Source organism: Crocodylus porosus, unplaced genomic scaffold (assembly GCF_001723895.1).
Source record: "Crocodylus porosus isolate Cpor-Errol unplaced genomic scaffold, CroPor_comp1, whole genome shotgun sequence".
NCBI lineage: Eukaryota > Metazoa > Chordata > Crocodylia > Crocodylidae > Crocodylus > Crocodylus porosus.
In genome coordinates this window covers 217,511,161-217,536,264 of record NW_017728886.1, presented here as the reverse complement: position 1 = coordinate 217,536,264, position 25,104 = coordinate 217,511,161, and the positions used below count along the sequence as shown (strand labels likewise).

Here is a 25,104-nt window from a genome sequence, read left to right as displayed (position 1 = left end):
AAGGTAAGTTTCTAATGTCTGCAAGATTTCCATGTGATGAGCCAAAATTTGCTGACCTGATGGAACTATACTTTGTATAGGACTGAGAAGTGAAGGCAGGGAAAAAGACAAATTTACATTATTTTCATCATCTTCTGGATTCTGAGCTCAGCTTAGGGCCAGTTTAGCTCCTAGAATGACTTAAAGTGGCTTCCGGCCTCAACAGCTATTCATCCTGGCTTTCTTTTTTTTGGCTGTTTCCTTGGAGAAGGTTTCTTGGTCTGGGATGGAAATTATGTGGGAGGAATAGAAGAGGGCATGCATCACCTAAATAGCTAATAGCCCTGGCTAAGGCACTCACCTTGGATTTGAGACCTAGATACAAGTCCTTGCCATATTCCAAATAAGGACTTGGACCTGGGTTTCTCAAATCCTGAATATATGCTCAAGCAAGTCTGCTTCTTTCTTATGCTTGTTTTTTCTTCGTGACAATATCTAAGGTCTCTCTTGTGGAACAAAAGTAATGTTAAAACCTTAAAATTTTGTGCAAAATGAAATTATTTTCTAGTCAGCTCTTTTACAAATATTATGCAATACAGGCTATGAAGCATAATGAAAAACATACAATGTTATTGTTATATATAATACATAAGTATCTAATTTTTGTATCTAAACTCAAGGAATTTATTTTAAAACTCTAATTGCTTAACATGATGTTATTAAATACTTCAGAAAAGTCAAAAAACCAATAAAATAATAATAAAAAATAATGCTTTGTAAAAACCTATAATCCTGATCAATGCCATTTTTTTGTGAAAAATCAGGCCACTTGCCTCTTGCCTCTAAGTTCATATCTGAAGATTGGATCTAATAATCCTAACCACACAGGTTTTGTGAACCTGAGGTTTGTAAAAAACTATGAGTTCCTTGAGCCAAAAATACCACAGTCTGGATAATCTGGCTATACTGACTTTCCCAAGCTTCTGGCTGATATAGGAACAAAACCTAAAAGTCCTGACTCTCATCCCCTAGCTCTGGGTAACAGTATACTGTGTCTCATCAAATTCATTGCCAAGGTGTTTGGCTACATTTCTGTTGCATGTGCATCGGTATTTTGAACACTTACTGTCATAAGTAGTTTCTCCACACAATCAGGGGATACACTGTGCAAATGGGTCAAATGAAGCTGGAGATGCATTTTGTTGCTGAGGACATCCTGGCAGAGGGGGCAGCAGATAACAGGTTGCATTGAATGCTGTGACAGGACATGCATCTGGATACGATTTGGGTCCCTACTATTGTAGTTACAATAAGGACACTGATAGAACTGAAAAACAGCAAATGAAGATGCAGGCTATTAGTCAGTGTGCTTTTAATGACCTGATAATATTGCTGTCTTAATAGCACATCATCTTGGTTTTATTCTGGAGCTATCTGAAAGAGTTCTATAAGGAAAGGAAGTTATTTTATTTCAGTTACCTGTTCATGCCCAAATTTATTGTCCTCTGGAGGCTTTGTTTTTTTAGATGCACCATCCTCGTCTTTTGCTGGAAGGAGTTGTTGCGTCCCTATCACAGCATTCACTTTTGGATCCTTCTCTAGTGAGACTATTCCTGTTCCGAAAACATAAGTTTTAAGAATATATTTTAAATTTAAAAGCATTATGTTGCAAAAAGAACTGTGATTCTGCTGCCTATTATTCTTCCTCATATTTATGTTAAATAATTGCAAGAAAAATGAATTTAATTAAAATAATTTTAAAACTCAAAGTCCAAAGTAAAAACACACATTTATCTTTGATGGAGAGTCTATAAAATATTTTAAAATTGACTTGTTTCTTGTTTAGCTAACCTTAAATTGTCTTAAAAGATTAATCAATAAAATGCTTCCTTCAGCATCTCAGTCTCAATTTCTGTATTACATTTCTATATTACATTACAAATCCTCTTTCATTCATATATCTTTGTTGTAAAAAATAATGAATTAGCTAATGTTTAATTATCTTTCCCTTTTTATAAAATGTTTGAGCAATGCAATGATTGTGCTGTTTAGGTTACAATTCTCAAGCTAAATATAATGAGCCTGAAAAAAAAATCCACTGTGGAAAACAGGATTGAAGAGCTAACTTATTATTAATTATATACCAAGATCAGTCGTTTTCTATTGCTTTAGTATAAAAATTCAGGGTGTAAACATCTGTGGTATTGTAATCAAAACCAAGAATATAATTGTTTTCTAGAGACAGTTCTACTATTAAGTATTAAACACTATATTTAATATTATGCCTGAACTAGCTGTATAATGTGGCCCAGTCTTGCACACATCAAAGAAAAGAGTGCAATTCTAATTTCCCAGTCCATCAGAAAATTCTTTCCAGCGTCAATTTGCCAGATAATCTCTTCTGCTAGGCTGGATATTACAAGAGCATTGGGTAGGCATGTCACATACATCTCACGACAAACACAAAACCTCATTTACCAACCATTCCAATCTCATCATAGTGCGGCATCATCTGACCTTTTTTCTACTGTTTATTATGAGTATTTCTAATTTTAACTTTCAATTTTCACCATCTTCCAGTCAATTTGCAACTAAATTATTTCCAGGGTGAGGACACTATCACTGGACAACTGGGTGCAAATACATCTTGAAATGCAATGAAGCTAAACCATTGATTGCTATCAGACCCAACGTAAATATATAGTCCAGGGGTAATCTGATTGTATGCGGTGCATGAAGATTTATCTTGATTTTTTCAATCCACATAAGGTTCATATAAATGAACAAATTGCACCTCATTGCACAATAACCTAGTTTTAATTAAAAAATAAGGTCACAGATGTTACAGAAACAAGGTAAGATGAATAAAGAAAATACTTGTATTTTTGTGTAGAAAAAGCAAGACCATTTTCCCCCTATCATACAGACATTATAAAATATTAGATATTAACAAAGGAACCTTAGAAAAGACAGTAGAACCAGGAGACAGCTCTCACCATATAAACAAACAAAAAGACACCCTAAGCCAAATGACAGACAACTGAATGCAGTATAATGTTGTGGCATTTTCCATATGACATTTTGTAAACATATGAATATACATTATCATATATCCATTAACAGTCACCTCTCACACATTGGGTTTAATTCCTAAAGTTGTGATTATTTGCTTTTATGTAATTTAGACTAATAATTATGGAATGCTCCAGAATTTTATTTTTACTGTATATTCCTAGCTTTAATGACCAATTTGTCAACATCAATTTAATATTTGAAAAGCTTAGTTTATGGAGCTGTAGCAAATTTTGACATTTTAAAGGAACTGAACCTACAGCTTTACTTCAGCCAGGCTGTATGTTTTGCCTGCTTAAGGGCTGCAGAATTCAATTCTTGATGGTTAAAGGCATAATATACATAGTGATGATGTACACCATCATTTTAGTACCCACTTGGGTTCTTGCTAATACGAACCTCCTAACACATCATTATTTACTTGGCAGTATAATATTGTTATTTAAATGACTTAAAGGTGAGAATTATGGGAAATAAAAAATGACATGCTATATTAACAGGGAAAGGTTACTTTTCAAGTTTTAGAAAGATGGGTTCAAATTATTAACCTCTCTTCTTCTCCAACTGTCAAAGATGTCTAACAGTTGACTATTGTCTCTTACCTATATCATGTCCCTTAAAAATGTTTCACTGTAAAGATAATGGGCCAGAGTTTCAGCCAGTGAGAACTGACATGTTTATGGCATAGTAAACTGAGGATCTGGTCCAATGTGATTTCAGTGAATTAAAAAGAATGCAAACAAAACAAGGTTATGCAAACAGATCAAAATCTGTATATGTACTGGAATACAACTGTTCACAGAATTTAGGCTATAGCATGTTTATATTATGTACCACCTCCAACTACAGAAGATAGTAATTATGCCAAAGGACCAATTATAATCACAAAACTCACCTGCGAAGACTGAGTGCAAAACACTACCCAAATCAGATTAGTACTATATTGTACTATGCACTCACTTATCACAAGTTTACATGATAATGGTAGTGCAAAGCAATGGAAAATCACCTCCTTATAGTTCAAATGATACTAATGCCTAATGGATTTTCACTAGTGAATTCAATGTTTTAAGAAGTTTTGTGTAGCACGAATAAACAAAGTTAGGTTCTAATTAGAGCAGGGGGGGTAAGTTTTAAGGTCTTGAACCTGCAATATTTTCTTGTGTGTAAAACTAGATATTCCATTGGCATTGTATCCAATATGTAGGGGGTTTTTTAAAGAAAAAACTAAACCTTGTTGTTATTTGTGTTTTAAATATACACTTTTTTTTCTAGCCACACACTACGTGTTGTTCTCTGGCTAATTAAATAGTCATAATTCATTTTATGGTGTAAAATGCACTGCATTATTTTAGATGAATAATGTAATTTCAATGTTTTTAGTTCAAAAACTAAGCTTAATTATAAATAAGCACAATGAAATAGACTAGTCAATGACTACCTGTCACTTACAGAATTATTTAACACAAGTAAGATTGCTAATACAAAAATGACATTTACTGCAATTCAGATCCAATCACCTATTTCATAATTCCAAAATCCTAACTTAAAAATAAAAATGTTTATGTTAATAATAACAAACAGGGAAAGTCCAATAAAATGTTCACTCATGAAATTAAATCCCTAAAATATAATAAAAATAGTGATTTGTTATTTATGAATCAATGTATTTGATAAATATTGCATAATTTAAGACTTCTGACATATCAAATGATGTTATTCAACTCCAAAATAATTCTAAAATTATAATTACTGGTACAGTATTCTTTCTAATTAGAGCAGAATGAAAGGATAATTTTCATTGCAATAATGAAGGTTAATTTCCATCCTTCCTCATGTTTACTACCTTATTAAAAAGTGCTCCCCTTAGCCATGGCAGAGACATATTACATTTTCAATGCAAATATATTAATCTGGATAAATTCCATATTAATTCTTGCATTGCATAGAGCTGTAATTTGGATTATAATTAATCTAAAGTGGCACTAGATTTAAATGACAATATAAATGAGGCATTAGTAGGCTTTTCTATTCTGAATGAATATTCAACAAATATAACTTGCATATTGCCAAGTCTCATTTTGAAAGCTCCAGTCCTTGAGATAAGGTAAGCAATACAGCACAACAGCTTACACAAACATACTGTTACTAAATGCATGTTAATCCTTTCTTGTCTAATAGATTCTATGCTAAAGAGGGGTCACACCACTTTCCTGTCTAACTTGTTAAGATTGTGATTAATTTATTGGTTTTCCTGAGATTCTTTGGCAAGACTTTCAATGCTCAATTCATGAAAAAAAACCCCAAATTAACATTCAATTATACATAAGCAGTTATGCAGTCATTAGAAATACTTGTCAGCTAAGTGAGAATTAAGATGATGGCTTGAGTGTTACATATGCAGAATTAATTTAAATTTTTTTTTAAGTTCCTAAAAGGTCAACTCATGTGCTTACACTATAAACTATTTTCTGTGCTTGCTGTAAAGCATCAGAGCAATCATTTATATTTCAGCATTTGTTTTTATATGGAACTTATTGCCAGGATATCTGCGTAATTGCTGACATGGGAGTGCACAACAATTATGCTGTTTTTTTGTAGTGCACCCAGCAGGCATCTGGACATAGGTTTGTCCTAATTAAACTCGGCCCAGATGATAGACTAATCCTGATGGAATCTTGAGAATTCCCCCCACGCTATTTCTCTTAGATTCCATCATTTTCTCCGCTGGACCTTTAATACCTCCCTCTTTCCTAAACAACTATGAATGAGTTTGTTTTACAGAGAACAGGCAGATAAATCCTCTGAAGTGGATTCCAGTGCCCCGTAGGTGGAGAGCATGATAGGAAATGTTTGCGTCAAGTGGCTGTCATCTTTCCCTTGAAACACGTCCAGGATGACCCAGTGATCAGACAACCCAGAAAGACCCAAGCCAGCTTTGGAGCATGACTTTATAGTACTGCAGACAGCTCCTTCCAAGTCAATGAGCCAGCCAAGGGGGATATATATTTTAAACCATAACATAGTGTCTTTCTCAACACTATGTTTGTCATCATCAGACTTTCTGTAGTCCCTTGATTTCAAAAATAAAACAACTGAAGTGCTGCTGAGATTCTGAAACTGTAATAGATATTGACCTCAGCACATCAACAAGCAAATTTACTTTAATCTCTAACACAGTCTTTTGAATTAATTTGGCAGAGAAAAAGCAATCCATATTTTTAAAATAAATTTCCATTTTTTTAATATGTAAAGACTGAATTACCAATATGGACTAATTCTAGTTTAAGTAACTTTGTATGTAAAATTACATTTCCTGTACAACTAAATGTCTTTATGGAGAATACAAGCTCCTTTATATGCTGCTGTCATTGGGATACAAGGAAAAGATATATGACTACCTGAAACTAATAGGCTTCAACCTGTTTCAGCACTTCTTCTGCTTCAATGAATCCAACATAATGTAACTAGGTATAGCGTGCAGCAAAAGTAGCCAATGTAATATTCATTGCGACCATAGATTTCCATCTCATACATAAAAAGCATGGATGAAGTCACATATTTGCCAAATCAAACACAGAAAAAGCCTTGGGTATCTACACCAGATGCTGGCTCTAGGTTTGTTTGTGCACAAGTAAATGTCATGACATAGGAGTTTTGTTTTCAAAGACAGTAGCTTTCATTACTGGGCTTTGTCTATTCCAGGAGATCAAAATTACCCAACCCATAATCCGTTTTCAATGATATTTCCTCTTTCTTAGGCTGAATCATCTGTAAACTTTTTCACTGGATTTTGTGTATTTTTTTCGAAATACCTCAAATAAATGCCCAGGAAGAGGGCAGATTCTTGAATGAGAGTCATCAGACAGTAGGAACAAAATATATATAACCCTTCATTCTTAGGGCTGTAAGGGGGGCAAAATTTGATTGCAGGAAAAAAATTCAAGTGGTACCTAATCCTACGCTTATGAAAAATTAATATGCCATCAGAGGAATCACAAGTACAGCTAAGATTAATGAAAGGCGCTTAAAAAATTACAAGCACACAAACTGATTTGATTAAAAAATAATCTCACTGGTCGTCCTGTAATATTCTTCAACTTATCCGCATCTATCCTGTCAGATGGTTATGATTAAAAATAGGTCAATGGGAGGCTACTGATAGAAATCACATGCAAAATGCACATGCAATGAATAGTAGTGGGAATGTCCAGACAGCTTCAAATGAAAGTGCATTTAATAAGTTTAGAAAAAAGAGGGGTGAGGAAGTGGGGAGGGTGGGGGGACAAAATTCTAGCATCTTACCAGAGTCTTTACTAGCTTTCTTGCCTTCACTATTGTCTCTCTCACTTGTGTCTTTATCATCAGCAACAGCCACTGATATACTTTTAGTAGACCCTTCTGTATCTTCACCTTGTTCTTCTGTGGATAAGCACAGAGAAGATCTAACTTAGTGACCATTTAACATTAATTAAAAATACAGTTTTTAATAAGAACAGCACTAAAGGATAGTGGTGGGAAGGTGAAGAAAAAGGGGTGGGGAAAGAATGGATAGTTAAAGAAATTTGATATTAGTTATGAATAATCTGTAATATTTCAGATTCTACTCAGAAATTATAAACATATCTTTATCAAAGCATACAATACTCATGAATGTAACACATCTGAAGCGCCTCGTTGGTATTTGTTGGCTAGGAGTGATTTGAGTTTTAAAATGAGCATGCAAGACAGATTGAACAAAACAAAGCGCATATAAAAATGTGTTTTAAAGTCCCTCCCCCCCAAAGAAACTAGAATATAAATCCTATTAGTATAACTATATCATGCTAATTGTGTACTGTATTAGGTATAAACCTTTGGCTTTGTTGGAGAAGTCTCAGATTTTGTCTCTAGGGGGAGCTATTCAAGGTAAATGCTCCAACTTGGTATATTGCTCCTAAGGAAGCGGCATTACCCACACCTCGCTTACATGTTCACACCAGCTAGATTACATGGAAATCTTCACAGTAACTCTACCCTATTTAATTATTCTGTAAATCTTAGTTATGCTGCTACTGGTGGATTAATCTGTTTATGTGGTTAGCTTCTATGCTGGGGCTGTGTAGCACTAATCCATGAAAGGCCCACTGTTCCTTTTCATCCTGTGATCATTTGTCTCTCACTGTGCTGATGTCACATTTTAATGAATTTTTAGCAATCTGAGTAATGCCCGATAACCAGACTTGCAACTCCCTACAGCAAAGCATGCTGTTTTCATTGCAGTACAAAAAAATAAAAATCATATTTCCCAGTTCAGGTAGGAATTATATAAATTAGGAGGTGAAGGTAAAATGGGATTCAAAGCACCAGGCTGCTCAATTTCATAAAATCTTTAATGACCATATAAATTAACCCTGGAAAGGCAAAAGGTCACAGACAAGCATTTGCATACACTCTTCTATTCACTTTTGATAAGCAAAGCTTTTATGCAGGGAACATGATACAATTAACCCTTCAGGAACCATACAAAATGCAGCTACCGACATTTTAAGTGTCAAGCATTAACTGAAAATTACACACTGCATAAAATTTTCATTGTAAATGCTATAGTGATTGAAAGGGGAAATAGTGGCCCTCTCCGCACCCCATGTTTTATTAATAACATTCTGACAGCAGAATGAAATATCCTCTGTCATATGTAGCAGCTGAGCACAAAAAAATTGCTACTTAGTGCCTTACTTGCCAACCATGCACTGAAACTGTACACTTAGGCAAACAACCCTGAGAATGACAGTGGTGAGCTTACCGGCTTCTCAACTCTATGGAAAACCTTTAGTAAAATTACAAGAGAACAAGAGAAAAAGCTGCAACTCTGAATTTAAAAAGTACCAGCCAAAATGTAAAACACTGACTCCCTTATGCCAATAGATAAGGAAAGCTAAGCATCAATATCCATTTGTTTTTCAAACAATACTGCAAAAGGCAGTGCCATCTTTTTACAATAAATGCACACAAAAATATTACCATCAAAATAGGGAGGGGGGGGAACGACTTCTGGCTGTTTTTGCCTCTCCCCACTCCCCTCTGCTCTCAGTGATGATTGCTAATCAAACATGGTAGGCATCTTAGTCACAGCTGGAAACGAGGGAGTATTTGTTAGGGTGGCAGGGGAGCACAGTTTGGGATGCTGGGTGTCTGTGATCATGACTGGATTGGGCTGTGTTAATGCCAAGTGCACACACATGAGACTCATATCTAGTGTCAGGCCCCGTGGCCTAAAACAGCCAATGGCAATTCCTTTTTGACTCATCCTTGGGAATGGACGCATTCCTTCTTTCACTAGATTTACTGGCCCAATCCCCCTGGGCTGGAAAATGAAGTGTCAAAGTGCTACTGAGTGTCCTTATCTTGAGGGGACATAAAATTGTAAGGGCTATCATGGCACACATTAATAAAACATTGTGTGTGTGTCAGGAAAAGAGGAAGAAAATTATGAAGGTACTACAAGAAAAGCTACAGTATCATCTGGGTCTCATCAGACAATTTTTGCAGGGTGCTCTCCTGTTTTTCTGGTATGTGTTTTAAGTGTGAGAGAAATTCCCAGACATGTTCTCCTATACATCATCATGGTGTCTGACCTCAGCCTGACCCTGGCAACAGTTTGAGAAATCTGAATGTGAACAAAGACTCTGTGTCAGCAGCGGGGAGAGATTGCAGGATAGACTTTCCCCATCAACTTAATCACAAACAGCAGTTCTGAGGCCATAACTTTACAGGGCTCCACCAAGCCACAAACACATAACCTTTAGAGGTGAAGCTGCCCCCTATCCCCCATCCCCCTTCTGTGATTTTTCTCAGTCCTCTGGTACTCCCTTTGATGTAGCAAGGCAATTAGCTCTAGCGTTCAAGTACTGCAGTGCAGACCTGTTTTATGGTTTAGAAGGTGAGAGCTGTTTATTACAGGTAGGCTCCTGGGGGCCATAAAGGCTTTGCAAATTTTTAATCATACAAAAAACTAATCAAAATGTAACTTATACACACCATAAAAATTAATATCATTATTATGCACAGAATAAATTGGCTGCCTTGGTTTTCAATGGAATTCACTCTTAGAAAATACATTTGGCATTCATTTAAAATATGTATAGCATTCATTTCAGAAATATATTTAATGGACAAAAACTGATAATCTAGCTTCTCATATATTCTTTAGCAAAAACAGCAGGAGTGCCTATGACTGCTGCAAATTTACACTGTCAGGTTGATCAAAACAATCCAATGAAAACACAGTAATTCCAGTATAAAAACAATTGTTCAAACTGTAGAAGAGGGTAAATACCAAACATGCCTTAAAACAAGTATTCAGCCTAAACACCAAAATGTACTATGGGGTAGGGTGCACATCTGTACTGAGTTTCCATAAATACCAATTTTTAGAAAGTTTTTTTTCTTACTTCACATTTTACTAAGCATTTAGTTGTTAAAATTTCAGTCACAGATTCAACAAAAATGCAATGCTGCTTCAGATGACGCAAATCCTAATACTCTGTTTTAAATTTACAAGAATTCTACCTATATACATTTACAGATGTCAGCTTTGAAAATAAATAGAACATAGGATTCAAAGTACTTTAATGGTTTTAATAACACTTACTACTGCAATATGATATTTTATTCACACCTGGTTGTATTTTATCCAAATGTTGAAAATCCCTTTTGATGTTGGGCTTTGAGTTTAACATTATCAACATTTTTCTTATAAGTGATTTAGAATCAAATGCAAAAATGCTGCTATTCCAGTAGTTAGTATCATAAAAAAGATGAAGAATGCAGAAGTGAAGGCTCCAGAAGCCAAGTTAATTAGCCCACTGTATGCTTTATTATATATAGTCTATACTGTACACAGTAATTAATTAAGCTATATATTTTGCAGTCAGATTTGTGCAGGCAAAAACACATGACCAGTCACAGTCCTAATGAAATCAGGCATGGACATACAGTTTTGTTTGTGTGGATCCTGTGCGATCCACATGCAAGATCCAGGTTTTAGCCAGACAAAGTCAAATGCTACAAAATGTACAGTGCTGTTTCAGGAGTATTCCTACTCAGGCCCAGGCAAGGCCTGGCTTGCAGGAAGCAGCAAGTAAAAGAACAAATAGACCAAATGTTCCCACAATAACCCAAAGACATAATTAGGAATAGGGCAGATAAATGCTAAATCCTAACACATCAACCAGCAACCAGTTAAAGCACAGCATGTTGGATCTAAAACAGCTGTCTCTCCTTTAATTTAAGAGTACTATAGTAATCAGGTAAACAAGACATCTCCATTTTCCCCTGCTTAGCAATAGTGTGGTTTCCCTACTGATCAGCTGAGTCCCTAAGTCCTGCCCAGTGGATTTCTAGCCTCTGGGCCCTTTCTTTTACTCCACTGAAAATCAACTGCCCGTGCTTCTCTTTGCTCCTTCCCAGTGCTAAGCAGTGAGTGACTAACAGAATATGGATGACCAACCAGTTGTAGATAACTAATTGTAGTGTATGCATGTGAGAAAAAGAAAAAGTAAATGAGTATATGAGATTGAGTGCGATGGATAAGAAACTACATTAATTGACTGTGGCTATGTACAGACATTCTTTCTTACTGGAATCAATTCCTGCTGGTAGAAAAATAGCCAAGGAGTTGGACCATACAGATGTTAACCAAGCTCCATGGCTGGAGAACTTCACAGGCAAACTCTTCAACCAGGAGGCACTGGAGGTCTGGACTACCCCCTCCTCATAGGAAAGCCCATTATTTGGCAGCCTGCCCTTTCCCATACCTGGTAGTGGGCAGGCTGTCAAGAGGCTGCTGAAAAGCAGCAGCTGCTACAGATATCCTCAGGAGGCTTGCAGCCCCAAGAAAATGCCCCCCAGCCCACCAATTAATTGCCAGCCCACAGAAGAATAGCCCCACTCCTTGCACTGCCCTGGGCTGACCCAGAGGAGTGCAAGGGGTGGCGTGGGGAGCACTCAGGCTCCATGGCAAGGGGAAGCAGGCAGGGGACAATGGGAGCTGAGCAAATAAAGCAGCATAGCAAAGCCCCAGCCTGATTCTCTCACTGGGAACTCCAATGTGAAAAGCAGGCAGAGAGCAGCTGGGGCTACTCCTTCCCACCTTTCCTGTTTATGGGATGAAGAAAGCAGTTGCCCCCATGCCTTCTCTAGACTGCAGTGACACCAGTCTTAGAAAGGCACAGGAGCCTTCTGCCAGCTCCATCACAGTTTAATGTCCACCATGGTCTGTTTTAAGGTAGCTAGTTGGTGTGTGAGGATATAGTATTTATGTGCCCTATTCCTAATTATGTCTTTGGGTTATGGTGGACATGCTTGTTCTAGTTGTTCTTTCACTTGTTGCTTCTTGAAAGCCGGGCCTTGCATAGGAACATTCATGAAATCGCACTGTACATTCTGTTGCATTTGATTTTGTCTAGCAAAACCTGAGTCTTGCATGTGATCACTTCTCTTGGTTGCCAGTAAGAATTAAGCCAGGGGAAAGCACAGACGTTCAGTCTACCAGGAGAAACTCTCCCATGAGCAATTTAATGCTGGTTATTTCTGTGGGTTTTTTACTGGTATGGCCATTTTTTCTCCAGAAGAAAAAACTTGAACCCTGCACAGATGTGGTTTCTACTGGGAAAATGGCAATTCTTCTGATAGAAACTGAATGTCTGTATGTAGCCTGTGATACTCATGAAGAGTGAATATATTTGGCTTTGACAGGAAGATGAGATTGAAAGATAATTTAAGAGACAAATGAGAGTCAGATATTTAACATGCTGAATATCCCAAATTTCTCTTATAGCCAGAAGGTGTACAAAGTCAGAGAGATCTGTAAATAAGGTCCTGCAGAACACAAAGGGAGACTAGGATGCTTAGTTTTCTGTGTCAAAGAGCTCATTCAAGATCTTAGCTGAATCATTTATTGCATTCAAATGCATTCCAAATTTCCTCATCTTGGACCTCCAAAGGAAAATGCAAGGAAACAGTCAACTTTTTCAGTTTAATTAGTATACACCTTGAACATTAGTAAGAAGCAAATATGCATGTAAAGAATGTCTCTAATCCTTTAGGCCACAACTCCTACAGCACTTTGCAGCTATTTTTGCCTCAGCAAGTCAGAACCATACCATCTTCTCTCAACTGAAAAGCCACATGGAAATCAATGGGTCCATTTGCAAGAGTAAGACTTGTTAGAATCTGGTCCTAAATGAGCATTTGTATGAGTTAAAACCATAGACTACTGCACCTGGCAGCACAGTTTAGGGAGGAGATGAGCAGCCAACAGTGGCAAAAGAATAGTTTAGGGACAATTCAGAAAAGCTGGACATATACAAGTCCATGGGGCCAGACAGGATGGACCTAAGGGCATTGAGGAAGTTAGCTGATGAGATTGCACAGCTATTGGTCATCATCTTTTAAAACTCATGGTGATCAGGAGTTTCCCGGATGATTGGGAAAGGGCAAACATAATGTCCATATTTAAGAAAAGGAAAAAGGAGGATCTAAAGAACTACAGATCAGTCAGCCTCACCTCAGTCCCTGGAAAAGTTATGGAGCAGATCCTGAAGGAATCCATTTCCAAGCACTTGGAAGAGAAGAAGGTGATCTGAATAGTCAGCATGAATCCACGAAGGGCAAGTCATGCCTGATCAGCCTGATTGTCTACGATCAGGTGACTGGCTCTGTGGATGTGGGGAGACCGGTGGATGTGTTCCACTTGATTTTAGGGAGGGTTTTGATACAGTCTCCCACAACATTCTCACAGGCAAGTTAAGGAAGTATGGGCTGGACAAATGGACTATAAGGTGGACAGAAAACTGGCTGGAGCATCGGGCTTAGAGTGTAGTAATCAATGGCTCAATGTCTAGTTGGTAGCCAGTATCAAGTGGAGTGCCCCATATTTTGTTCAATGTCTTCATCAGCAACCTGGAAGACAGCACAGAATGCACCCTCAGCAAGTCTGCAGATGACACCAAGCTGGGGGGAGCAGTAGATACTCTGGAGGGTAAGGCTACGATGCAGAGTGACCTTGACAAATTGGAAGACTGGGCAAAAAGAAATCTCATGAGGTTCGACAAGGACAAGTGCAAAGTCCTGCACTTAGAACAGAACAATCCCATGCACCGGTAAAGGTAGGAGGCTGACTGGCTGGTTACCAGCTCTACAGAAAAGGACTTGGAGGTTACAATGGACAAAAAGCTGAATATGAGCCAACAGTGCATCATCGCTGCAAAGAAAGCTAATGGCATACTGGGCTGCACTGGTAGGATTGTTCCCAGCAGGTCAAGGGAAGTGATTATTCCCCTCTATTCAGCATTGGTGAGGCCATATCTGTAGTACTGTGTTCAGTTTTTGGTCCCCCACTACAGAAACGATGTGAACAAATTGGAGAGGGTGCAGCAGAGGACAACAACAATAGTGTGGGGGGGAGACATGCCTTATGAGGAAAAAGTGAGGGTACTGGACTTATTTAGTCTAGAGAAGAAAAGACTGAGAGGGGATTTAATAGCAGCCTTCAACTACCTGAGGGGTAGGGGGGCAGAGTTCAAAACAAGATGGAGGTAGACTGTTCTCAGTGGTGGCAGATGACAGAACAAGGAGTAATTGTCTCAAATTGCAGCAAGGGAAGTTTAGGTTAGACATTAGGAAGAATTTTGTTACTAGGAGGGTTGTAAAACACTGGAACAAGTTACCCAGAGAGGTTGTAGAATCTTCATCCTTGGAGGTTTTTAAGGCTTGGCTAGACAATGCTTTGGCTGGGATGATCTAGTTGGGGATGGTCCTGCCTTGAGCAGGGGTTGGATTACATGACCTCCTGAGGTCCCTTCCAACCCTAATTTTCTATGATTGAACAACTTAACTTGCAAAGTACTATATATATATTTACAAGGAAATAGCTGTCTGGACATAATCTGTGGTCACTCCCAATTTTGTTCTTTAAGGTTATCTTCAAAGGTCCTCGTTCCTAGAGAAAATGTATCTGAGCAATGCATAACACCACCAGTAAATTAGCAACTGTTTCTATAAATGCTCTACAAGTCCCACTAGCAGCAAGGATTAATTCTGGAAACAAGGTTATAATACACTGATGGCCATCACAGACACTAGATAATGCAAAGTGGACTCAAAGTGCCTTCCCTGCTCCAGTACTTTGTTTTAAGCTTGCGGATTTTTCAGAAATGTTACACAATTATTTTTTGTCTTACTGAAATACTATTATGTTACAGAATTGTGCCCGTGGCAGTTCTGTAGTAGGCAGTGCCGTATTGACATATAGTGATAGTATTTCTGCCAACTAATGTCACTTATTATATCTATAGTGTCCACTTGCTCCACCTGCATATGTTCTTATTTCTCATTTGCCACACACTGTACCTCTAAGTGAAGGCCTCTGTCTTCTCCCTTTTCCCCTTTCCTATCCTTTGCTGTTAACTAGGAAGAGTATTTTCTTCCCTTTGCTTCTGAAAGATAGAAGAGATGCATTAGGATAATCTAGTCTGTCTTTTTCTTTTTAAACCATATTTACCACCACAGACTTCCACTAGCTGCTGGAGACTGAGAGAGAATGTCCTCCGAATAAAAGGGAGTGGCAACTTTTCCATTTTGGTTCCTGTGAGCATGCTCCCCCCTTCTTTAGTTACTGGGTTGGATAGAATGCTCTCTATTCTTCCTCCCACTCTCTGAGAATTGGTTCAAAAAAGGATTATGTCCTATTGTGAAGATATGTGGGAATCATTTTGGTAAGTTAATTCTAAGTTAAACACAGCCTTATAATAAATTGGGAAATTGTACTCTGTAATTTTATTTTTATATTAATAGTTTATCAAATGTTTTGCAATAAGGAAAAGCAGATTATGCAGACAAAACTATTAACAGAGAATGTCAGCTATTCAGAATGCAACTTAGCAATGTTTTCCAGATGTGATTGGACATGTACGGTTAATCATTTATTATGCAAAAATGAAGACTTCTCTTACTTGGCTACCCCTGAAAAGGCACTGAAGCATGAATCTATGTTGAGAGTAGTTTAACTTTTCCAGTTCATCTGTATTTGTCTTTTGGCTGCCATTATGGGTCATAGAAATTGCTGTTTCTCCCATCAATGTAGGGTATGGAGACTTTTAGTGTTTCCTGGCATGAAAACTAATCAAGGGTATTTGAAACACAATTTTTTACCTCATTTGTTAATCATATACACAGTATTGTCAAACATTATCCAATACTTAGGCCTAATTCAAAGACCACTGAAGCTAATACAAGTCTCTCTAGGGACTTAAATATTCTATTTGTGTGCTTTTTTCCCCCTTGTCTTACAGGAAAGAAAAAACAATGAAATTCTAAGTGGGTCTTTATAATATCCTTCACTGTTTCATATACCTCTTTTTCCTCTACCTTATTCCAGGTTCATTTCTTTTCATAGGCCTTCTTTGCCTCCTCATTTCTAGTAATTTCTGTTCTTCCCCAGACATTTCTATTTCTTATGCATCTTACTTAAGATTAGGTAACAGACATCATGTTAAAGGTGATGATGGCACTCCCATTCATAATTTCCATGTGTGTAGAGGAATCCAAAAGATTCACTGCTCTCTACTGCTTTTACATAGTAGATTTTTCCTGGTTCTCTTTCACTAACAATACATCCCCAGAATTACCCCAAAAGAACATTTGTAGTGTATGTACTTCTCCTTTATCTTTTGATAAAGACCGGTCTTAAAGAATTTCTTAGCTTCCCTTCCATCTCTGGGTCCTCTCTGATTGACTCCTTTACACTCCGGTGGTCTAGCAGACCTAATGACTCTCCTTCAGGCTTTCTATTTCTGATGTAGTTAAACAATTCCTATTTGTCTTTACTATGTATCTTTGCTTATTTGTTCCTCTTAGCCAAGCTGTATGTTCAGTTCTATTAACATCACTTGACTGGATTTCCATTTTTAAAGGATACTTTTTCTGATCTGAAAAATCCTTGTTCTATGCCTTGTCATGTGACTAAATTAACTTCCATCAGTTTTAAAGTTTCCATTTCTTGAAGTTTAGTGTCAGGCAGAACCGGGTGAACTATTTGCAGTGAATCATACTAATTTAATTTAGCCCTTTTCTGTGCTTGAACAATTTGAAAACAATACTTTTCACAGAAATATCTGTTGTTCCAAATTATTTAACAAATGTTTTGTGGAACTATAATGATCTACGGATTCTTTGCAAACTGTTCACTCCAAATACCACTTAAATTATTCAATATTCACAACGGAAAATCTAAGCTGCTTTGAGGATATGGAGATCGCATCATTGCCTTTGTGGGGGTTATTTTTGCTGAGGACAGTGTAGATACTTCTAATCATTCACCCAAACAAAAATAAAATTGAGTGTGTGTAAGAGTGTTGTTGCCAAAGACTCCTCCCATGGGCTTTCAAATCCTCACTTAAGATGACACCTGCAATAGCTGCTCACAGATCATATATAACACATTTTAGTGTGGATTGGATGCCACTATATCACTAGAAACAGACTACATCCATAGAGTGCTTTAACTGGCCAGGAAATGTACGTATGCTTGTGCGTGCGCGCACACACATGTATCCATGCACGCGTGCGCTCACACACTCACACACACACACAGAGCCTCGGCTCTGGTAGAGAAGTATACATGCTTTGACTGCAGAGGGACTGGGGAAAAACCTTTCCTAAAACAAATGCTGAGAATTATACAAAGAATATAATGAAAAGCACCCCCCTCCCATCTATATTAATTGGGTCAGTTTATGCAGTTACTCAAACTGACCTTTTTGAAATTTCTCTGTCACTTCTTAAAGTGTGCTCTATCATCAATTTTTTTCTGAGACTTGAGACTGTATACTTCCTCATCATTCAGAACTTCTCTTACAATAGACTCTAAGGAATCCTTCCCATTATAGTGCTACGTGTTAACACCTACTGCCTAATCTATTTTTACTACATGGCTTGTAGCCAAAAATTACAGCAGTCCATTGATTAATCTAAGGTTTAAGTCTCATATCTGCAGCTGAATTTGTTAGAGCTACTCACGTGACATACTCTGGAAGTAAGCAATATCAACTGGTGCTCAGATAGTGCACTGACTGCTTCATAAATACTGAAATAGTGTAGATTGTATAGGTAGATTCTCATTTCACTCTGTCTCAAAAACACTAGTTATGTCTAGGTCTTCCTCCAATACAAAACATTTCAGATCACCCAGTTTTGCTTTTAAGCTTCTTGAAGCTATGCAGCTGAAAGGTGTTAATATCTTTTATTTGTAGAAGTGTGGCTTACTTTTTCTTTTTGTTAAAGAGTGAAAAATACCACATGCCTCCCTTTATCCCTCATTTTCCCTTTTTTAGTTCCTACTACTGGATAGATCCTTCCATATTTACCTCTGCTGGATACAGAAAGCCCAATTGTCTAATTTTACAGAATCATAAAAATTAGAGTTGGAAGGGAGCTCAAGGTGTAATCTAGACCAACCCCCTGCTCAAAGCAGAACAATCCTCAACTAGATCATCCCAGCCAAAGCTTTATCTAGCTGGGTCTTAAAAACCTCTAAAAATGGAAATTCCACAACCTCTCTGGATAACCTATTCCAGGGCCCAAAACTGGACACAGTACTCCAATGCAGAATAGAGGGGAAGAATCACTTCTCTCAATCTCCTGTACTAATGCAGCCCAGTATACTGTTAGCCTTCTTAGCAACAAGTGAATATTACTAGCTTATATTCAGCTCATTGTCCACTGTAACTCCTAGATCTTTTTTTTGCACAGCTGCTGCTTAGCCGATCAATCCCCAGCCTGTACTACTATATGGGATGGTTCCATTCTAAGTGCAGAACTTTGCTTTTGTCCTTACTGAACTTCAACCAATTTCTTTTGGTCTGAGCCGCCAACTTGTCAAGGTCTCTCTGAGTCCTACCCTACCCTTTAGGGTTACTACATGGCATCATCCACAAACTTGTTGAGAGTGCACTCCTTCCTATCTTCCAGATCACTGATGAAGATATCGAACAAAACCAGCCCCAGGACTGACCCCTGGGGCACTCCATCTGATACTGGCTGCCAATTAGATATCAAGCCATTGACTACTACCGATGAGTCCAATGATCCAGCCAGTTTTCTATCCACCTGACAGTCCATTCATCCAACCTGTACTTCCTTATGTTGCCTATGAAAATGTTCTGGGAGACTATATCAAAAGCCTTAGTAAAGTCCAGTTACATCACATTCTTTGCTCTTCCTGCATCCACAGAGGCAGTCATTTCATCACAAAAAGCAATCAGGTTGGTCAGGCATATCTTGCCCTTGGTGAATCCATGCTGACCATTCCTAATCACCTTCTTTCCCTTCTAAGCACTTAGAAATGGATTGCTTGAGGACCTGCTCCTTGATTTTTCCAGGGACTGAGCTATGGCTGACTGGTCTGTGGTTCTCAACATCTTCCTCTTTCCCTTTCTTAAGGATGGGCACTATATTTGCTCTTTTCCAATCATCCAGGACCTCTCCCAATCACCACAAGTTTTTAAAGATAATAGCTAGCAGCTCTGCAATCACATCAGCCAACTCAGCACTCTCAGGTGCATCACATCCATCCCTTGGCACTTGTTGACATCCAGCTTTTCTAAATAGTCCCTATCCTGTTCTTTCACCATTGTTGGCTGCTCACCTCCTCCCCAAACTGTGACCAGGTGCAGTAGTCTGGGAGCTGACCTTGCCTGTGCAGACTGAAGTGAAAAAAAACATTAAGTACTTCAGCCTTTTCTGTATCCTCTGTCTGACTAGTTTACTTCCCCCATTCAGTAAGGGGCCGACACTTTGCCTCATCTTCCTCTTGTTGCTGACATACTTGGAGTAACCCTTCTTGTTACCCTTCACGTCCTTTGCTAGCTGCAACTCCAGTTACACTTTGGCCTTCATTTCATCTCTTCAAGCCCGAGTGATACACTTATACACCTCCCTAGTCATTTGTCCAAGTTTCCATTTCTTGTAAGCTTCCTTTTTTGTGTTTTAGCTTATTGAAATGTTCCCTGCTAAGCCAAGCTGGTTTTCTGCCATACTCACTAGTCTTCCTGTGCATCAATATTGTTTGTTCCTGTGCCCTCAGTAAAGTGTCTTTAAAGTACAACCATGACTCCTGGACTTCCTTCTACTTCATACTGGACTCCCAGGGGATCCTGCCCATCAGTTCCCTGAATGAGTCAAAGTCTATTTTTCTAAAGTCTAGGGTCCTTATTCTGCTGCTGTCTTTTCCTTCCTTTCATCAGGATCCACCTGGGGGTTTTGTTTAAAGCCTTCCTCACTAAGTTAGTGAGCCTGTCTATGAAGACACTCTTCCCTCTCTTTGTCAGGTGGATCCCATCTTTTCCTAGTAATCCTCCCTGGAACAAAATCCCACGGTTAAAGAAGCCAAAGCCCTGCTGGTGACACCATCTGTGCATTGATTTGCAAGATGCATCCTCTAGGGCTGTGCAAAGCTTTGGTAGCTGATTCGATTCGGAGGAGAGTCAGCCTGATTCACTGGCTGAATCGCCAAATCCGAATCAAATCGGGAGACTAAGCAAAAGGTCCAAATTAAATCAGAAGCCTCTGAATTGGTTCAGAAAAGATTTGGCACCAATTCAGAGATTCAGTCATAGACTAAACAGGCAGCAGTCCTCACCATGCTGGACACAGCTGCATCCAGCTGGTTAATCTATTGTGGTGGGTGGAGGGGGGAGAGAAGGGACAAGGGGGGGGGCAGATCAATGCCCCACAGTGAGCAAGGTATTGGGGCTGGGACAAAATGACCAGCCAGGGCAGTGAGGAACGAGACTCAGGGAGGTGGTTTCCAGCCACTCCACCTGCCCCACGGAGCGCAGCTCGGCAGTGGGCGGCTGAGGCTAACCTCCTGGAGTGCAGCCCAGCCCACCCTGTGCAGATCCAGGAGTATACACCCTCTCCCATGGCCTCCTAGACCAGCAGCGTGCGGCCCTTCTCTACCCCCTTCACCCACCACAAAAGACATACCAGCTGGAGGCAGCTGTGTCCAGCATGGTGAGGACTGCTGCCCATTTAGTCTGTGGCCAAATCTCCAAATCAGCGCTGATCACTGTCCCTCCACATCAGCTGAATCCAAATCCAAAACAAATACTTGCTGCTTCACGCAGGCCTAGCATCCTCTCTGACCTGGGCTCTTCCCATTAATTGATAAAATGACTTTAGCCCCTGTCCCCTTTATCCTTGCACTCAGACCCCTGTAGTTACTTTGGCTCTACAAAGAATTTGAATATACCTTTTCCCATCTCCAACTCTAATTTAAATCAGTGCGTATCAACTCCAATTTATAGCCTCCCTGTCCAGGAATATCTCATGAATCTAGTAGTAGTAGTACTGCTTGGGACCCTTCTATGCCTTGCAAATTGAGCCCATACATGGGCTTAATTATTCTTCATTATTACACATGGACTAGCAGTATAGTAGGGTTGGAAAGTGGCTAACTGGGAACCAGAGGTAGGGAAGATAGTCTATTTAAAAGGTCTGAGCAAGGATACAGGGAGTAGAAAATGTAGGGCAACTAGGTCCAGGGTAGATGTCTGGGTAGGTGATAATAATACTTGTTAGGCAAGAACACCAAGCAAATTGATGAGTAGAGATGGGGGTTGACCAGATGAGGAAAAGGGGGACTGAGACAAGTTGCAAGGGGAAGGGTAAAGTCACCATTGGGAAAGGAAAAAATGCTTGATGAAGAGGTTGTTATTGGAGGAGGGGGTAGGAGGAGGGGGCAGGGAACACCAGGAACTGGAGAATAGTAAGTGCCAGTGCCTGAAATGGAACACACAGTTCCTGAGTTTCACCATTCTGGTGCCATCTGTCAAACTGACCAGCAAAAAGCCTAACCCCTTAACACTTATTACTGGTCCATGGTAATATTAGGATTTTATCCTCCCTCAGTTAGTATATGAACTCAACTGACAGAAATCATTTTGGTGTATCGAAAGGTACTGGCTACTGCAGGTATCAATATGATGGTCTAAAATACTTCTGTTGTTTCATTTTCCTTTTGTAAACTCACCAGAAACTGCATGTACGTGCACATGCACACACACACACACACACACACACACAACTATTTTAAAGTACTACAAAAGACAAACACACATAATTAAGGTCACCTGTGTTTCCCCGGTTCACTGAACATGTGCTTTATGATAGTCTTTAATTACATGATCCACAGGACCCTTGTTTCATTCAGTGCACAAAGTATATGGTGCTCACTCACTGAAGACTTCTTCATTATTTTGTGCTCTCTGTATGTGTGCCTCCATACCTTATTTACTGCATGCTGCTCAAACTCTTGTGAAGAAAGAATTAATTTTCCCACAGGGTTTCCTTTGGTCCTTATCACTATGGTGTCCAATTGCTCCACAGATATTAATGAATTAATCTTTACTACACCCTTGTGAGCTGGGTGGGTATTATCCCAATTTTAGATGCAGTGAGATGAGTACAGACAGGTTAAGGTAAAACATAACCACCTATTCTGGGGTGTCCATTTTAAGACATCTGGGATCTGATTTTTCAAAAGGAGTTAGCATCACAAGAAACACAGATAACATTGACTTCATTTGCAGATATAAGTACTCAGCACTTCAGCAAATCTGGCCCAAGACTCTTCAAGGATCAGCAAAAAAATGTAGGACATACAATTAGTGAGCTTTTAGAAGTTTGGTTTAAGTGATTTGCCTAGAATCACACAATAATTCTGTGTCAGAGGCTGAGATAGAACCCATCCCTGAGGGCCTTTTTACAATTTATTCTGTGAGCTGCGCAAATGTTGATCAGTGTTAGTACTAGCTTGGAGTCTGGAGCAGTAACACCCTTAGACAGCCTTCTCTGATTGTCCTCCACCTGCACAGTTGTGAGTTGCCACTAGAGGGTAAGTGAGCCAGGACAAGCTTCTATCTCTGCTTCACGGGTGGGGTTGTGAGAGATCCTGAGATATTGGAGAACTTCAAATTTGGGTGGCACATCTGTGGGAAGTGGACACAACTTAATAGACCAGGAGCTGGGTAGTGCAGATCAGAGATAATCCTTCCCTGCAGTGGTGCAACTTTGAGCTGCATAACAAGAGCTTAAAAACACTTTAAGGTGTTAATGTGTGGACAACCCAGGGGTTAGGAGCTCCAGGAGCTGCTCAGAATTACAGTGTAACAAGGCCCCAAGGAACAGCATTCAACTACTTTAACCATGACCTCCATTTTTATTTCCTGAAGTCCCCTGCCTCATAATAATGTACTTCCCAATACCTCTAAAAAAATAAGGTAGGGGTACAAGAGACAACAGAATGCTGCACAGCAGTAGCACAACTATTGGGGATGGAAGTGAACAGGGCAACAGCCCCAGGCACTGACTCTGTGTGCAGCCCTACACCTAACAGCATATCTGGAGGAAGGAGTGAAAAATGGCAAACAGAGCATCAGTAGCAGCTCCCAGGAAGTACCCGAACCAATGCTGCTACAGCAGTGGCACTGACAGCAGTATCAGAGAGCCTAGGCAGGTAAGACTTCCCTTTCCCTCACCCCACCAGTCTACACTGGTTGCCCAGCCTCCCCTGCCCAGGTGCTGAATGAGCTTGCAATACCTCTGCTACACACAGCACTGATTCACTGCTAAACAGCTCCATTCTTTGCACTGAAATAGACAGTGGAAAAATCTTGCGTGTCCATAAATACCCGAGGGCTGAATTAAAGTTGTACAGCCAAGGATCAAGGTATTCAGGCTGGTATTAGTGAAGTGTAATAGTTTTAAATTTGGAGTTTTAGACAGGTGGCTACCCTAACTGATTTATAAACATTATGATTATTACAAAAAATCTATACTTCACTAGAAAGAAAGAAAAAAAGCAAAAGAGAAGATTTGAGACATGACTGCATGTGGCTAGCCATTCCACTTCTGTTACAGCTTTTTTTTTTCCAAATGAAACAAAATATTTTGACCAGTGTACCATAAAGTACTTCGTGGCAACTTTTAGCCTGAAATCATGACATGATTTAAATAAACTTTATGAAGTACTGCCACAAACACCTTTAGCTTTTTATGTGCAAATCATTGGTTTAAAGAAACCCTTTTCAAAAGGATTCAGTGTTGCCCTAGCTCCTATTGACTTTGATACAAGAGGAGTTAGGTCAATGCTAAGCGCTTCTGAGAATCACACCCATAAGACATATTTGCACAGAAGTTAACGGAAAGCCAGAAATTGGACATGGCAGTTTTTACCAACATAAAAATAGATCAAATGCATAACGCCATACAAATCTATACTGGTCCAATCCTCCACACACTTAACAACTTACCTTTTATAGACGTGACTTCAGTTTAGGTAAATGAAGATAAATATGCATTCTACCCTTTGCAGGTTTGGGTTTTGTAATCAATAGCAAAACCAGGGGTGGCCAATTTAGAAAGAGCAAAACATGGTGACAACCACTGGTCTGGCCACCACTGGTGCCCCAACTGCTACCAGTGCCCAGATCACAGAAATTGCTTATTATACCTCTGATTATAACAGTCACAAGTCCTTATTATTATGTGTGATGAAGTGATATTACAGCTATGATGGCCCGGGAAATATACAAGAGGCAAGAGATCTTGTTGGTGGTCTTTTATTAGACCAACTGCTTGGTTGGAATAGATTTAAACAAGCTTCCAGATATCACAATATCAAGGAAGGGTATCTATCCCAACTATGCTGCTGGTCCAATAAAAGATATCACTTACAAAAATTCTTGCCTCTTGCATATTAATATGGACATTTATCACAGGAGCCAGAGGAGTATGGGTACTTCCATTTTAAAGAAGTAAGATTTTTGTTTACTACATATTCTAACAAATTCTCTTTTTAACCTCATATAAACTTTTCAGTTATAAAACGTTTCTGTTCCTTTATAGAGGGGGGAAAAACCTACCTCAAACCTATTTTTATGCACAGAGAAGGGAAATACAGCCTTATTCATATAAAATGTCTAAAAATATGCATTTTTTCTTGAAAAAATT

At 38.9% G+C, this 25,104-nt stretch overlaps 1 protein-coding gene across 3 annotated transcripts in view; it reads right to left on the bottom strand.

The window, feature by feature from the left end:
• ZFHX4 (zinc finger homeobox 4) overlaps positions 1 to 25,104 on the bottom strand; it is a 177,816-nt gene that overhangs the window by 21,036 nt on the left and 131,676 nt on the right. For 2 of the 3 annotated variants that reach the window (XM_019549458.1, XM_019549467.1), the window contains exons 5-7: positions 7,357 to 7,473; positions 1,459 to 1,592; positions 1,106 to 1,306 (exon numbers count right to left, since the gene is read on the bottom strand). In XM_019549458.1, coding sequence (XP_019405003.1) covers positions 1,106 to 1,306; positions 1,459 to 1,592; positions 7,357 to 7,473 — 452 coding nt within the window. The remainder of the gene's footprint in view (positions 1 to 1,105; positions 1,307 to 1,458; positions 1,593 to 7,356; positions 7,474 to 25,104) is intronic. The other variant, XM_019549475.1, reaches the window with a different exon arrangement.